Here is a 15,172-nt window from a genome sequence, read left to right as displayed (position 1 = left end):
GTAGATCCATCTGGTGTGAAATCTTGCCAAACCACGTAGTGGTGTTTGTAAAAACTGGCGTGTGGAAATGTTTGTTTACCATATCACGTGGGACATTACAATATGGACAATGGACAATCGAAGATGCTGTGTGCACTTCGTTCCACGAATCCTTGTTGTGTAGGATATGCGCGATGGCTAAGTGCATTTTTGTTGTGGAAGATGCTATTGCCCGGGAGGGTAAAAACACATCGCGTATCCAGATTTCCATCGCGATACCGGATACCAATTATGTGTTCGTCTTCCACTAGGAGACCTAATTTTTGGCACACCAGAGACCCAGCGCTATCGGGTACATCTATACACCATGCATGAGGGCTCCAGTGCCTCATAGGGTTTTCTCCTAGCACACATATCCCGAGTGATGTGAAAAATTGATTCATAATTTCAGCAGATCTTCCACTCGTCTATCGTATAATTCGCATGTTTATTGCACCAGGAGAGTCGTTTGCGTGCTGAACTCGGGTTTAGAAGCAGATGACTTGAGGCCATCTGTTGGAATATCCATACATGCAAGCAGTGGCGTATTTACAATTTTGTTTCGGAAGGGTTGCTAACTTTCGGGGGAGAGGCGCTTTGCCTGAAAATGTGAAAATTCTGCAAGATATTCATTTACTTCACTACAGTAAGTAAGATTTCGGAAGGGGGCTTAAGCTCGGAAGCCCCCTCCCTAAATACGCCACTGCATGCAAGTATAGGTGCATGGTCATAGGGGATATGTTTTCGGGTTGACTACGGTTGTATTAAGTAGCCAGCTGCTTCATTGTGTTGGGCTGCTTTCGTAGTGCATCCGCTTCCGTGTGATGGAAGTACCCCACGATCTGACCTTTTTCAAACATTGATAAAGAACTCATATTCGTACCAGTGATAAAATTCCCCATGTTCGGACAAATTTGTAATAGCGCTTCTTATACTAATTTGGGAAAGCAAAATCCAATGCAACAGTTGTTTAACTTATCCGTCCATGAGATAATAAAAAAAATGCCTCAAAGTTGGGATACAAGTGTTTGTTTATATCTCAAGTATTATTGATTATAAAGAAGGCATTAGTTGAATATACGTATCTTACTACAAACATTATTTAATCATACACAGACATTTTTCTTAATAAACTTTTCCGATTCTTTTATGATATTCTAAATTACTCACGTACTAATATTCCTCGGACAATTTTCCTTTGAGTATTGAGTTACAATCGAACATTCATCCTCAGGGTCACACAACGGCTGAAGTTCGTTTTTCACACCACGATCTTCACATTATTATTTTGTCTCAATTGTTGAATTTTTCATATTGAAATCCCGGTTCTTTACTATAATAATAATAATAATTTTATATATATATATCTGAAATATGATTTCACTATCTCGTCAATTGTTTGAGATTATCTCTTTTTTAATTACTTTTTGCTATTTATATCTTAGTTGTCAGATCTGTATTTACGACAACTAAACTGTACATGAATTGTCTAGATAACTGACAGACTTACCTATAATGTGCTCTGTAACCCTGAAAGGATTTTTATATTCCTAGTATAATTTCAGCAACCAATCTTTTTGCTTTCGACAGTTAGGTTGTAATGAAGAGCTTCGGATTCACAAATGTATGCACATTTTATTCAACCTAATCCTTTCTCTACTCAAAACAGTAAAATCAGCAAGAAGTTATTAAAATATCTAGTGATCAATACAAACACTAACTTACAACTAGAAGTACTTATATAAGCGCAATGTACAGTGCAGTCTTGAACATGCATTTTATACAATATGAAAGATTTCACTTTAGTTCACTTGCTTTCTTTCTTTTCATTTTCTTCTTTAACCCTGTATCAACGGAGACAAATCTGAAAATTGCTATCCTTATAGAATATGATGTCACAAACAATTCTTTAAATGAAGCTGTTTATAATTAAATCCCAGTTTGACATTGGGTGTTTTGTTCTAATATAATGTTATCAAAACATTTCTTTCTACTGGTGATGACATTTTCTTTTTTAAATAACTCTAACCTCCTTTTAGTGCTGTACTTAAATCTAGATGTTTTGATAAGCCAGAAACAGCAGAACCCTCATTTTGTCTATTACGTGTTCTATTCTCCGTTTAGAATCTCAAAGCGCATTATAGGTAAGTGTTAGTTAATCTTCAAATGTGCCAGATATTATCTGTGTTAAAATATACGTGAATTGTGTTTAATTGTTACACAGTATTCCGAAAAAATAAAGAAAAATAGAAATAAACTTCTTACCAATATCTGAGATATGAGCAAATTTATATTGAATTTTGATATGTTTAACACCAGATGCATTACTATATTTTGTAATAGATAGGATAAAAAGCGTAATTAGAAGTTTATTCAAGCTTGGGAACTTTTATCAGTGGCATGAGCTGGTAGTTCTTTGGACACGCGGAAATTCTCAGTACTGACTGACTACTGAGGCCTATAACTATTCACTGTTCACTGACTGCATCATCACAAAACTCATATGGCAACAAAGTCGAATCTGCTGTTCGGTAGGGTAGTCGGTACATATAAGTATAATCTGTTTCTGTTGTGGAAAGCGTGGCATAGGTCGAATTATATTATTTAGGGTTTATATTTTATACTACTTTTAGTTTTGTACAAGTTTATTGAGGTGTCGTACACGTAATTATAAGTAAGTGGAATTTAAAAGCCGTGATTGGCCAGTAGTTTTTAAAGATGATTGTACGTAACTTGTGAACTGTTTTATAGTTTTACTCTTTTTGTTGCAACTGAAGAAGAGAGACATTCAAACTTTAAGTGTCAAAATTCTTATAATTATTAAATAGTCCAAAAAGTAGCGAACTTTTGCGCATGAAATGGCGTCATTGTCCCAAATCTCAAGGCATATGAGTCGCAGCAGGTCCGACCTAACGCTGTTTGGCTGCTGACAGTGCAAGCGAGCAGATGTGCAAAAAAATTTGGATTTCTTGAAATCAGATGCAAGGTATGTCTCTGATGAGTGAACTTTATGCAAAACTGCACTACATTTTACAATTTTATTCGAAATGCACAAATTGTTGCGCAGGGTTGTAAAAAAAGTTTGTGCTCTTTGCGGGAAAAATATGTTATCAAAAGCAACAGGCAAAAGATAGTTGAGTTGCTTTCGTTCTGCAAATTTCGATGTCCAAGATATTCGTCGCAGTGTAACCAGTCACAGAAGAACTGGATGATATTCTCGTAAAAGTCGAGGAAGATCGGCATGTAAGTAGTCATGACATCACCAATGACCTAAACATTCATAACCAAACAATGTTAAACCAGTTGGAAAAGGCTGACTACAAAAAGAAACTCGCCACATGATCTAACTCAGTTACACCTACTCAATCGAATTTTTATTTGTAAATCTACTGAAACGTAACAAGCACCTGAACCGCTTATTCACGAGTGATGAAAAGAAGATAAGTTACAACGACAATGTGCGAAAAAAAGCGGAACAACAACAACAACAACAACTACAACTACTACTACTACTACTGATACTGGAAATACTTGAAATACTGTAATTATCCTGAAATTTAATTTAGATACTGGAAATACTGAAAATATACTGGAAAAATTATGAAATATACAAATATTACCATTCTTTATAATCTACCCTGAATTTTTGAACTCCAAAAGTCCAGGGTAATAACTAGAGTAACCCACATTATATTTTATTTTTAGTTTAATTATGGTTTAATTTTTCCAAATTATGCTTTATTATTAATTTCAATCATTGTTTTACATTAATCGTATATAATGTGTAATATTTACTGTACATTAAATATTCTAAATATTTTGATCTCTTTATTAATATTTTATGCAACCAGTTTCTTTCATATTTAATGAACTTTCCACTTAATGTATTGTAAAGAGATGCTTTACACGAGTCAGTTTTTTTTATCACTAGTGTGTGCGCCTTAGAGGTGCATACATACAGAAAGGGACAGTAAAAGATGCCACCAAAAAGTACACAAGATGCTCAAGTTCAAGAGGTACACAAAACAATATAGTGTGGAGTTCTTGTGTATTATTCATTGTTGCGGAACTTTTCTTCTTCTTTTTTCTTTTCTCCACATCAAAGGATTACACCGAAAAGTTTACAGAAATAAAAATAAGCTTTTCATTGTTGCATTGTTGTTCTCAATGCTTTTGTATTGTAAATATTGGTTTTAAAAAATATTAATACAGTATGTTTAACTTGTAGTTAGATTTTTTTTTTTTTTTTTTTTTTAAGAATTGTGCTCTATATTTTAAATTATGCATTATGCTTTATTTTCTAAAATTATGATGCTCAAGTTCAAGAGGTACACAAAACAATATAGTGTGGAGTTCTTGTGTATTATTCATTGTTGCGGAACTTTTCTTCTTCTTTTTTCTTTTCTCCACATCAAAGGATTACACCGAAAAGTTTACAGAAATAAAAATAAGCTTTTCATTGTTGCATTGTTGTTCTCAATGCTTTTGTATTGTAAATATTGGTTTTAAAAAATATTAATACAGTATGTTTAACTTGTAGTTAGATTTTTTTTTTTTTTTTTTTTTTTTTTTTTTTTTTTTTTTTTTAAGAATTGTACTCTATATTTTAAATTATGCATTATGCTTTATTTTCTAAAATTATGCTTTTAAAATAAGTTTCTTCTGGACCCTTAAACAACCACAACCATGTTCAAGGTACCAACCATATGGGTAAATTGCTGTTATGCTGTTTATGCTTTTGGGTTGCTCTAGTAATAACAATCTTGTATTATAACTAGAATAGAATAATACACAATGATTTATACGTTATAATATAACTTAATAATACATTTGAAGTGCCTAGCATCAAAAGTCGCCAAAATCCTTTTTTTTTTTTTTCGAAATTGAGTTATATATCGCTTGTTATATTCCATGGAAACAGTATTTTGTTTAAAAGCTTAATATTTCGTGCTTAAAAAAAAAAAAAAAAAAAAAAAACTAGTTCAAATATGGGACTTTGTACGCGTGTGTATGGAGATTCACTGCACATTTTGCGAGATTACTCGAAACTAAGCGAAATTGATGTGGCGGATTTTGATACTAGGCGCCTCATTTATATAATACAAATAATGCTCTTGGCTCACTGTATCAGGCCTCTGAGCAGGGTATCTACGGGCCATGAAAGTCATGAATTGAGGTTGTCGGTCAAACGAAAGTAGTTAAATTGAGCTTCAGATCATGGAAAAAGTGATTTTATAGAACAATAATACTTATATAATACAGTACAGTTACTGAAATAATAAATTGTGATTTTCACTAGGGTTACAGATAGTCACTAACTTCCCCTTTTCTACTAATACTGTTTTCAGTTTCCGCTTTGTTCTTTCTTTTTTTTTTCTTTCTTTTTTTCAATACCTCACGTAGAATAACAATGAATGCATTATATTATATGCAATGCTTCAAGTACTACTTGCAATGCTTCAAGTACTACTAGGTTGCAAACTAGTCAGTAAAGTCAGTGAAAATATGCCCAATGATGGGAAACTTAGGACCAGTTTAATGCTTGGTATGGATGTGGCACATTGCTTGTGTAAAGATTTCAGCGCTTTCATGAGCAGCTACATATACCTAATCATTTGTATTTCAGAGAAATCAAGGCTAACTAAATTTATTAAAAATAAAATTTTCATTTGGTGGTAAAACAATTACAAACCTAAAATCATCAAGAGTATGATTATTCCTAAAGAACATTAAAAAATCATTGTATTAGGTACTGGAATTTTGCTGATAGTTATACTGAATACACTGGAATTTTGAAACTGAAACTCAGTAGACACCCCGAACAACAACAACAACAACAACAACAACAACAACAACAACAACAACAACAACAACAACAACAACAACAACAACAACAACAACAACAACAACAACAACAACAACAACAACAACAACAACAACAACAACAACAACAACAACAACAACAACAACAACAACAACAACAACAACAACAACAACAACAACAACAACAACAACAACAACAACAACAACAACAACAACAACAACAACAACAACAACAACAACAACAACTACTACTACTACTACTACTACTACTACTACTACTACTACTACTACTACTACTACTACTACTACTTCTTCTTCTTCTTCTTTAACATATTATTATATTAGTAATATTAGTATTATTATTGCTGCTGTATCTCGGTTTAAACCGGTTTCAGCTTAATTTGACAGCCGTCTCTGGAAAGTGGAGATTATTTAAAGAGTTCTCCAAAGAACTTCCTGACCATATGACAGGTGTCTAGTATTATTGAGTTCTGTACGTTTATTAGAAGATGTTTTGCATTTATCTGCTCAAGTAGCGTCACAATACTTTTAGGGACAATTGCAGAAGCTGAGATAATGATTGGTCTTACTGTAACTTTTTGACATTTCCATAGCTTCTTGATTTCGTCCGCTAGGTCTTTATATTTGCTTATTTTTATGCTGAATGTTGTACGTATGTTATGAATCAATGGTACTGCTACATCTATGAGGGTTACTTCTTGGTCAATTTTATTGATAACAGTGACGTCGGGTCTGGTTGCAGGTACTGTGACATCCGTTCTTATTTCTCGGTCCCAGTAGAGTTTGTATTTGTCGTTTTCAAGTATTGGACTTGGCTGATATTTGTAGTATGGCATGATATCGGCAATTAATTCCATGTTATTATTATTATTATTATTATTATTATTATTATTACAGGGTGCGTCAGTGAAGCGGTCGATTTGAAATACTCTTTGAACAGTAAATTATCGCAGTTATTTGATAACTGCACTCACGAATACACTTTTTAAATAACAGCATTTGGTTTTCTCAGTTTAATTCACTGAAAACAGAAGTCTATGTCCTGAAAACAACATTCCTTAGATGACCGTTCCACTGTGTGCATTCGGTAAGTCTCTTCTTAACGATATTAGTTACATTTCGCATCATCTCCACGACAATTCGTTCAAGTTCTTTACAATTCACGGTTTCAACTTCTGAACCGTATAAGGTACTGGAACTTGAGAAACTTGGAATTTCAAATACCTCCACAGAAAGGGAGAGAGAGAGAGAGAAATCGATCTCATATCTGGAGATAGCATGATTGGAAAACAGGTTCTTAACTACTATAGAACCTCATGCACTATGGCATATAGCAGCATCTTGCTGGAGAGACGTTTCTTCGTTGACTGGTACTAAGAAGTTTTTCAAAATGTGAACGTTATGTGGTCTAGTCATAGTTCCAGTCCTTTCCCCTCTTATCTATTAAAACAAGTACGATCCATAATTCCAAATGAAGACATCGTGCTTGTGCAGTGGTGTCTCACGAATGTCTTTGTGCTTATTAGTAGACCAATATCGGAAATTTTGCTTGTGAAAAGGTCCGGATAAATGAAATTGAGCTTCAGCACTAATCAGCTAGTTGTGAACGAGATCTTGGTTCACATTAATTAATTGCAAAAAGATATAGCAGATCTTCGCCCTCGTGTCATGATCTTGCTTATGTCGTGCATGAGTGATTTTAATTTTTTATGGCTGAAAGTGGAGATCAAAACGTTCGTACTATCTGAATGACAAAGCCTGGTGACTCGCAGATCGGCGTATACTTCGTTTCATGATTTCTCTCAGTGCCACTACATGTCCAGGTGTACATACTGTCTTTACACTGCCATCTGTCTTATTTAGTATGGCAAGAGCAGCATCAAAATTCTGAACCCACGTCTTGATAGTATGTATTAATGAAACTGTAGGATGTCGATGAATTCTGAACTCTCCGAAATTCGCGCTGAGCGAGCACGAAACTGTCAACGTTTGTGTAGAACGCTTTTAGCAAAAGAACGTTGTGCTCCAATCCACGGCTGAAGTGCTTTGAATTAGTCTGTTAGTTGGCAGTAGTGGTATCCTCTCCTCTCGAGCAAATAGAGGATAAATTACTGTTACCAAATTGCCCGACTTACTTACGCACCCTCTATTATTATTGTGTAAAATTGTGGTATCTCTTTTATCAACTTCGATGAGAATATCTTGTTGTCACAACACAGCCGTAATGTTTAGATTGTTATGAGAGAAGCAAAGTATATTAGCAATAATAAATGTAACATTGTAGTATATTGTAATAATATAAAATCACAGTTAAAAATGTTGATTTGGCAATCGTTGGTCCCACGGAAGACTCTGCAAGCGGTAGACTTTTGAAGAAATAATAACCTATCTAATCGTGGTCCTATAATGTGTAGAAAATGTAGTTATCTCAGTATAGTTGCTGCACTATTTTTGGTGCTATGTATAAACGTAATAAGTTTGATTTTATCCTTATTCTTCTTGTATTTTCAGGGGAAGCCGATAGAAGTTATAAACTCTAGAAACAAGGGAAATCAGAATTTCAGCATTGCAGAATTTTTGAAGTCACTAAACCAGAAGTCTTCAGACTCTCTTCTATCAACAGGAAGATCAAGTCCGGGTCTAATCCCAGGTTTAGATTTAGACACTAGTGAAAACCTTGACTCGCTGTCTCCCGGACTAGAAGATAGTTTAAGTACTTCGTCTATACCAAAGCAAAACAATTCATCGTACGGTGCAGTGGGAAGTTCAAATAATAGTCACTATAACTATCAGATACACTCTCCACCATCTCAGATACCTTTGCCTCCTATGCCTCCACCACCCCCTGCAACCAGCGCTTTTTCTGTGGATTCATTCGAGCAGTGGACAAATCCAAAATATAGTGAACCCAGCGACAGGGTGACGAACAAGCGTGTTCCTGAGTCAGTCCTCAAGAATTTAGTAAATGTGACGCAGGAGTGGAATACGAAGTTACCTCCTAAATTCCCTACGTGGGGAGATCCTGTTGCAGGTAACAATAATGATATAAATTCAAGCACTCCTGACAATTCCGCAGTGTGGGAAACAAATGTTTTCTCTACAAGCACTCCTGTTAAGACTAGAGGTTGGGAATTAGATAGCAATTACGCCGGTACTCCTCCTCAGAACAAACCGAAACTTTTAGGATGGTATCCTGAACCAGATCCCTTGTGTAATAAAAATACCGATAGTAATTTAACCGGCGTTTCAGAAACACCTGAATCGCCTCCCATACATGAAAAGGAAGGCTTTAGTGATCCTGTAGAATATGATGATACTACAGATGAACTAATGTTAACGGGTGGTGATGTTGATCATCGTTCAAGTGTGCGACATCCTGCAGATGTTGACCATCGTACTTTGGTCCCTCTTGCACCTGCTCCAGTTCCACCGCCGCCAACGCCACCAATGCCGTGTCAGAATTTCAGGCCAATTAATGTAGTGCATCCACAGGTAAAGAAAGATGTGGATCATCGAAATCTAATTAGCTTGACAGGGTCTCCTAGTGCACAGGACAGACTGAAAAATATTCCTCCGCCACCACCAGCTCCTCCCAGTTGGATGGAGAAATTTTCTGAGATGAGAGATCAGGACTATCGAATGATCCCAACATCAAAAGCTCCACCGAAACCACAAGAATCCAGTGGGGATTTGTTAATGGGCGGAGATCGCGATTATAGACTCTCGATTCCTCTTCCGCCAACCCCTAACCCACCACCTCTGCCTCCCGAAGCACCTCCTGAACCGAATGAAGCCGGAGATAACATTGAAAGTGTTGATATGGAAATGAGCGACGAAGATGAAGAAATGGGGGCCACCGTGAACACCGCCAACATTATTGAAGTCGTCACAGGTAATGAACCTCCTCTGCCCGCTGCACCTGAAGAAGTAACACCGCCGAGGACTGAAAGCGAAGCGAAAGCAGAGACACCAAGTCAACCTGTAAAATTCGGTATTTCATTTGGTTTGAAGTCTCCTCATTTCAACAATAGATCAACATTAAAACAGTCACCCTTATTTGAACCACCGCAACCAGTTCCTCGACCGAGATTGCCTCAGTCAGCAATGCCATTTGATTCGAATAATTTTCAAAAGATTCCTACTATAGGAGTCGGTCTTGGATTTCAGCAACCAAGTCCTCGTCCGCCTGGTCCTCCTCCTGGACCTCCGCCAATAGGTGCACGTCGATACCCATTACATGGGCTGCATAATTTGAGACCACTTTTACCAGTGGAGACACCTCCAATACCACCTCCTCCTCTACCACCATGTTTGGAAGTACAAAAAGTACCCGGGAAGGAAAAAGGACATGAATCTAATACATCACTAGAGTCCAATAAGGAAAATGAAGAACTCAGTAACGAGAGTAACAATGACACCTTACATCATGACAATATGCCTGACAATATTAATAGTGTAAATGATGATAAGCGTGGGTACAGCACTAAAGTCGATGCCAAGCCAAATCAGAACGAATTAACTGGTAGCACGTCCATTAATGATGAATTATTAATAAAGAATCTATTGGATCAAGAACGAGATGATGATAGCTCAGAAAGCGAAAGTGTTGAAAGTCCAACTGTACATAATAATGATCTTGACAATGTAAATTCACCAGATGAGAAAGATGATGAAAATTTGTATGATCCAGAACTAAAGGAGAATCCTGAAATATTAGAAACGTATGATGAATCTGAATCAGCTTTTTCGACTTCCCTTGTGTTTCCAGATAGCAAACAAGATGTTGATGAACGAAGTGCAGTAGAAATGAAGATTAGTAACTCTACAAACGAGAAAAATGAAAATCGTAATTCTGTTACTCCAAACACGTCTAACGAAGAATTGTTACATTTTGATATTCCAGATGATCTATTTGAAGAACAAGATGATCCAGAAATGATGGAGGAAGAGGGTGAAATTCGAGATCAACCGGAAGAAGGTGAAATCTGTGAAAAAGATGAAGAAATATCAAAATATCGCAATCCTAGTCCGCCTCCTTTGTTACAGGAACTTTCATCGGAAAAATGGGCCCCTGTAATTAATTCAGCAGCACATCTTAACTCCCCGTCGCCAGATGTTAATTCATTCGCTGATGAAGGTGATGATGCTGATGATAGAACAAAACAAAGTGAGGGAAAGTCCAGTATTGAAGGTAGTAGTGAACCGTCAGAAAGTGCGAAAGAAGAAGAAAGTGTAAAGCAAGTAATAACACCGCGTACTCTAAGTAGTTGTGTTACAATTCCTGAACAACATGAAATAGCACGCGTAGGAAATTACGATAGAAACAATAGGAATTTTGGAGGACGTGGATATGGATGGAAGAATCAAAATTCTGGTCCATATCCGTCACGAGGCAACTATAATAATAATTGGGGGTGGAATAGGGGTGGTTTCAATCCAAGACACGGTCGGGGCGGAGGTCCCATGAGACCTCAGTTTAATGACGGTGGCGGCGGATATGGGCGGGGAAACAACAGCCCCTTTAGATCCTTTAGGGGAAGGAGGGGACGTTGGTGAGTGAATTTTGTGTAACTACGAATGTGTTTTAAATGCATGGTTAGTGGTGTTTTGTAGCAACGATTTTAAAACAGAATGTTGCTTCTATTGGTGCTAATGGGATTTTAATGTGAAAATAGCATGTCGTGCTTGTGTCCCGGTTGGCATCATAACTAAGAAAGCAGTGTATAAAACGTCTAAAAAAAATACAGGTTCTCATTTTTCATTTGTACCTGAGGTAAATGCCACACCATGTAATGCAGTAGATTGTTGTTATTGAGACTGAACAAGTGTGTAACAGGCACAGTTTTTGAATAACGAGTATCTTAAAAATAATAATAATAATAATAGCTGTGTTTACATTAGCAAGCGTATGGATTGTAAGTAGTGTTAATCTCGTGGCACTGATGGGGAAAAATTGTATAATTTGTATGGCATTCTTTATTTGAAAACATACTTCTACTCCTGTTTGAGTATAATGTTGTTGAATGTATAGACGAAAAAAAGGTAAAGATAATACAGAAAATTAGGTGATAAGAGCCTTGCAAAGGAATTAAAGGTAGAAATATGATTTAATCGCTTGAAGTCGTACATTTGTTAGCACTTTTGTTTACTGTATTGGTCCCGAAGCACTGGATGTATTATTTTATATATATATAATCATATCGACACTTGACATTCAATCATAGATGTTTCATCAGCTGTCTCATTTTAAATACGAGTTTATCTCCTTTGATAATATTTGGAAAAGAAGCAAACGTGTTTCTTCTAAAATTAATGGTAAAGTTTCATACATTTTTTTAGATTGATACAAGAAAATTGATATTGCATTTACACATGTAAAGAGTAATATCCCAGAGATTGTCTTTTTCCAGTGAAGTTCTGTTTCACAGAGAGTAACATTTTAATATGCTGTTTATTTTGTGTCTTGTTTTGGGTTCAGTTGTTCAAGTTGTATTCTGTAATTTTTGTACATCGTCAAGTACAGTAAGGACTGTGACTGCATAAATATGGATGAGATCAGTGGGTCTAAGAAAACAAAGTGCCATTCTACGTATTGATTATAGCAACACCCTTCCACAGATGCAAGTTACAACAGTGAATGAAATACAAGGCATTCATTTTTAAGGGTAGAATCACAAAGTTGATTTACATACTACCATGCATGAACATTTGTAAGTATGTAATTATTTTGTGTTTGATTGTTTCAAGATGACTTTTCTTGATTAGAATTTTGAAGAAGTGAAAAAAAATGAATATAGAAATCACTATTTAATACTGCGTCTTCATTTCTAATGGAAGAATGCAGTATCTTTCACCGTGATTGAAGGTAAGTGGTTTGTTCCAATTAAATAAATAATAAATCATGTTTGTTTCCCTTCTAGCTTCGACAAATGTGTAGTAAATGTTCGAAGGTGCGAACATTAAAATCATAAACATTCTTTATAAAAGATCAGTCCATGCCTTAAGTTATTAGAATGAAGTTTTCACAATTCATCTTGTTTTCATTAAGTCTTTGTCATGTATAACTTGTTTATATCTCTACGTTATAAATTTATAGATAGATAAGTAGATGAAAGGAATCCCAAAGCTGACATAGAAATGACTTTCTTACCAGAAAATATAGAAAAATAGAATAAAGCGCAATAAAACAATATAATTTAACGGAAGTAGACTACGAGATTTCGCAGATTATTTAATCCGATTTGGATGGGAAGAATAAGAGAGAGGGGAAGAAATGTGGTAAATAAAATGCTAGAATTATGCCGTGCAACACTTCCGTTAGTTTATTGTATTATTGTTCTTTTTCGTACATTTCTCTGTTCTCTGGTTATGAAATGTTTGTGAAAAATGTTCCAGGACTGATGAAAAAAATAATATATTCAGCTCATTAAATGATGGTTCTTGAACCTGTTAGTGTAGCCTCCTCCGCTATATACACACAGTTGTTAAAGCTTCTGAGGATCTCGAATCAAACCCGTTCTTCGATATTTTTTCAACACACAGACGTTTGGATTGCTGATATGCACTGATATCTCTTCCTTTTCAGCATTATTTTCACACGAGGAAACAGAGATCGCACGGCTATAGATGGATGGATATGGAAGATTGGAAAAGCAGGAATATGGTATGTTTGGACGATATTCCTGTACCAATACATTCTCGTGTAAAAAGGACCGTTGCCCGAATGCTTGCGAATCTGGTCAACGGCACCCAATTGCCTGTGTTAGACGTTTCGTTGACTCGATGTAAAAATCATTTTTTTATCGTCTTTCTTTGGGGCAGAAATTCATGGTACATTTTACCCCTTGCTTCAGTAAATGTAATCGACCTTGACTTTGTTTTTGGTGGTTGTCGCTATTCTTTTTCGAGGCTGGTGAACCATGACTATTCCATTCGGCACAAATGTGGCTTCGTTTAAGATCAAACTCGTAGCTTCAGCTTTCATCTTCAGCAATGATAGTGATCATAAATGTGGGATCATGTCTTATTTTTTTCCAACAGTTGAACGGTAATTGTTTTTTTTTTTTTTTTTTGTTTTTTTTTTGTTTTTTGTTTTCTTCTGATCAGGAGTGACAAATTTTGCGTTATGATTCCGTTGTAGAATTTGATGACACACATCCCTATTCTAGTTCAGTTCATTTGATAACATGCGATTAACAATAGAATACCGTTAATTGGGAGGAATTTCCATACATTCGACATTGAAATTCAGTTCACTAGAAATTTCTTGTGTCATGCAAACACATCTTCTCGATAATACCTACTTACCATAGGTGTGTTGTATCCTGTGTTATTAGGGTTTGTTGTCACCCTAACTTAACATAGTATTTAATGTTGACTTCCACTCAAACTTCGGTGTAGCTCCGATTAAATTCACCAACACAGTAAACAATATGTTGCTAAACGCAACTTTCTACCTGGTAGATTTATGGAGAACTATTTCCAGGGGGGTGTATCAGGGGACAAAATAATGCTCAGTTTACGTATTTCAGTATTACAGTTTGAGAATTAAATCAGTCCTGGAGCTTATTGAAAAGATTTATATAGGATCATATAGCAGTGGTAGCACCAACACCTTTTCCAATAGTTCCATAGTTATTTGTTCTCATTGTTTCCTTTGTTCTTCTGCTAATGTGTGAGGGACGGCTTTTACTTTACGCGGGTGCTGAGGAAGAACATCAAACAGAAAATAAGTAAAGCGTTGCCACTGCGACCGTTAATAAAATCTAAGTAATTTCATTGGAGGACCTCTGCGAGAGCAAATTTCAGTGACATCAAAATCTGACCTACAGTAAGAAGTTGTAGGTTAAAAACTCAAGAAGAGTTTTGTAGGTAAAAAGTTCAAGAAGAGTTTTTCTTGAACACTGGCTTATTTAATTACAACTTTCATAGTTAATTTTCATGTTATGGTCTAGGTCTATGGAATATAGGAAAAATATCTTTGGCGTCTTTTCATTTTTGTATCACAAGTTAGATTTTTTTTTTTTACTTTATTTCGTATGAAGTGCCGTAAGTTGTGGAGGGGGGCAATTGTCCATCTATTTAAACTCCCTGCCGTTCGAGGGGGAAGGGAGCATTTCAGTAATAATGTATATTCCTTAGGGCTCTTAAGTCGTGTCAAATATTGTCCCCTCAGTTTAACTAGTGAAGCATAGAATAGGCCACCATACCATTTCCAAAAGAATTGAAAATAATTTAAGGTGCTAGTGCTGCCCTCGAACAAAATACTTGCCTTAGATGTATCATAAATCTAATCTAGATTCTACTTTAA

The 15,172-nt window shown here is 35.8% G+C and overlaps 1 protein-coding gene across 1 annotated transcript in view; it reads left to right on the top strand.

The window, feature by feature from the left end:
- LOC145675811 (uncharacterized) overlaps positions 1-13,630 on the top strand; it is a 124,920-nt gene extending 111,290 nt beyond the window's left edge. The window contains exon 9 of the mRNA XM_081746530.1: positions 8,374-13,630. Coding sequence (XP_081602656.1) covers positions 8,374-11,418 — 3,045 coding nt within the window. The 3' untranslated portion in view covers positions 11,419-13,630. The remainder of the gene's footprint in view (positions 1-8,373) is intronic.
- Positions 13,631-15,172: the final 1,542 nt, after the last annotated feature.

Source organism: Thermobia domestica, chromosome 2 (genome assembly GCF_964235325.1).
Source record: "Thermobia domestica chromosome 2, izTheDome1.hap1.1, whole genome shotgun sequence".
NCBI lineage: Eukaryota > Metazoa > Arthropoda > Insecta > Zygentoma > Lepismatidae > Thermobia > Thermobia domestica.
The sequence above is the reverse complement of the archived record's forward strand: the minus strand, read 5'-3'. Positions and strand labels throughout refer to the sequence as shown.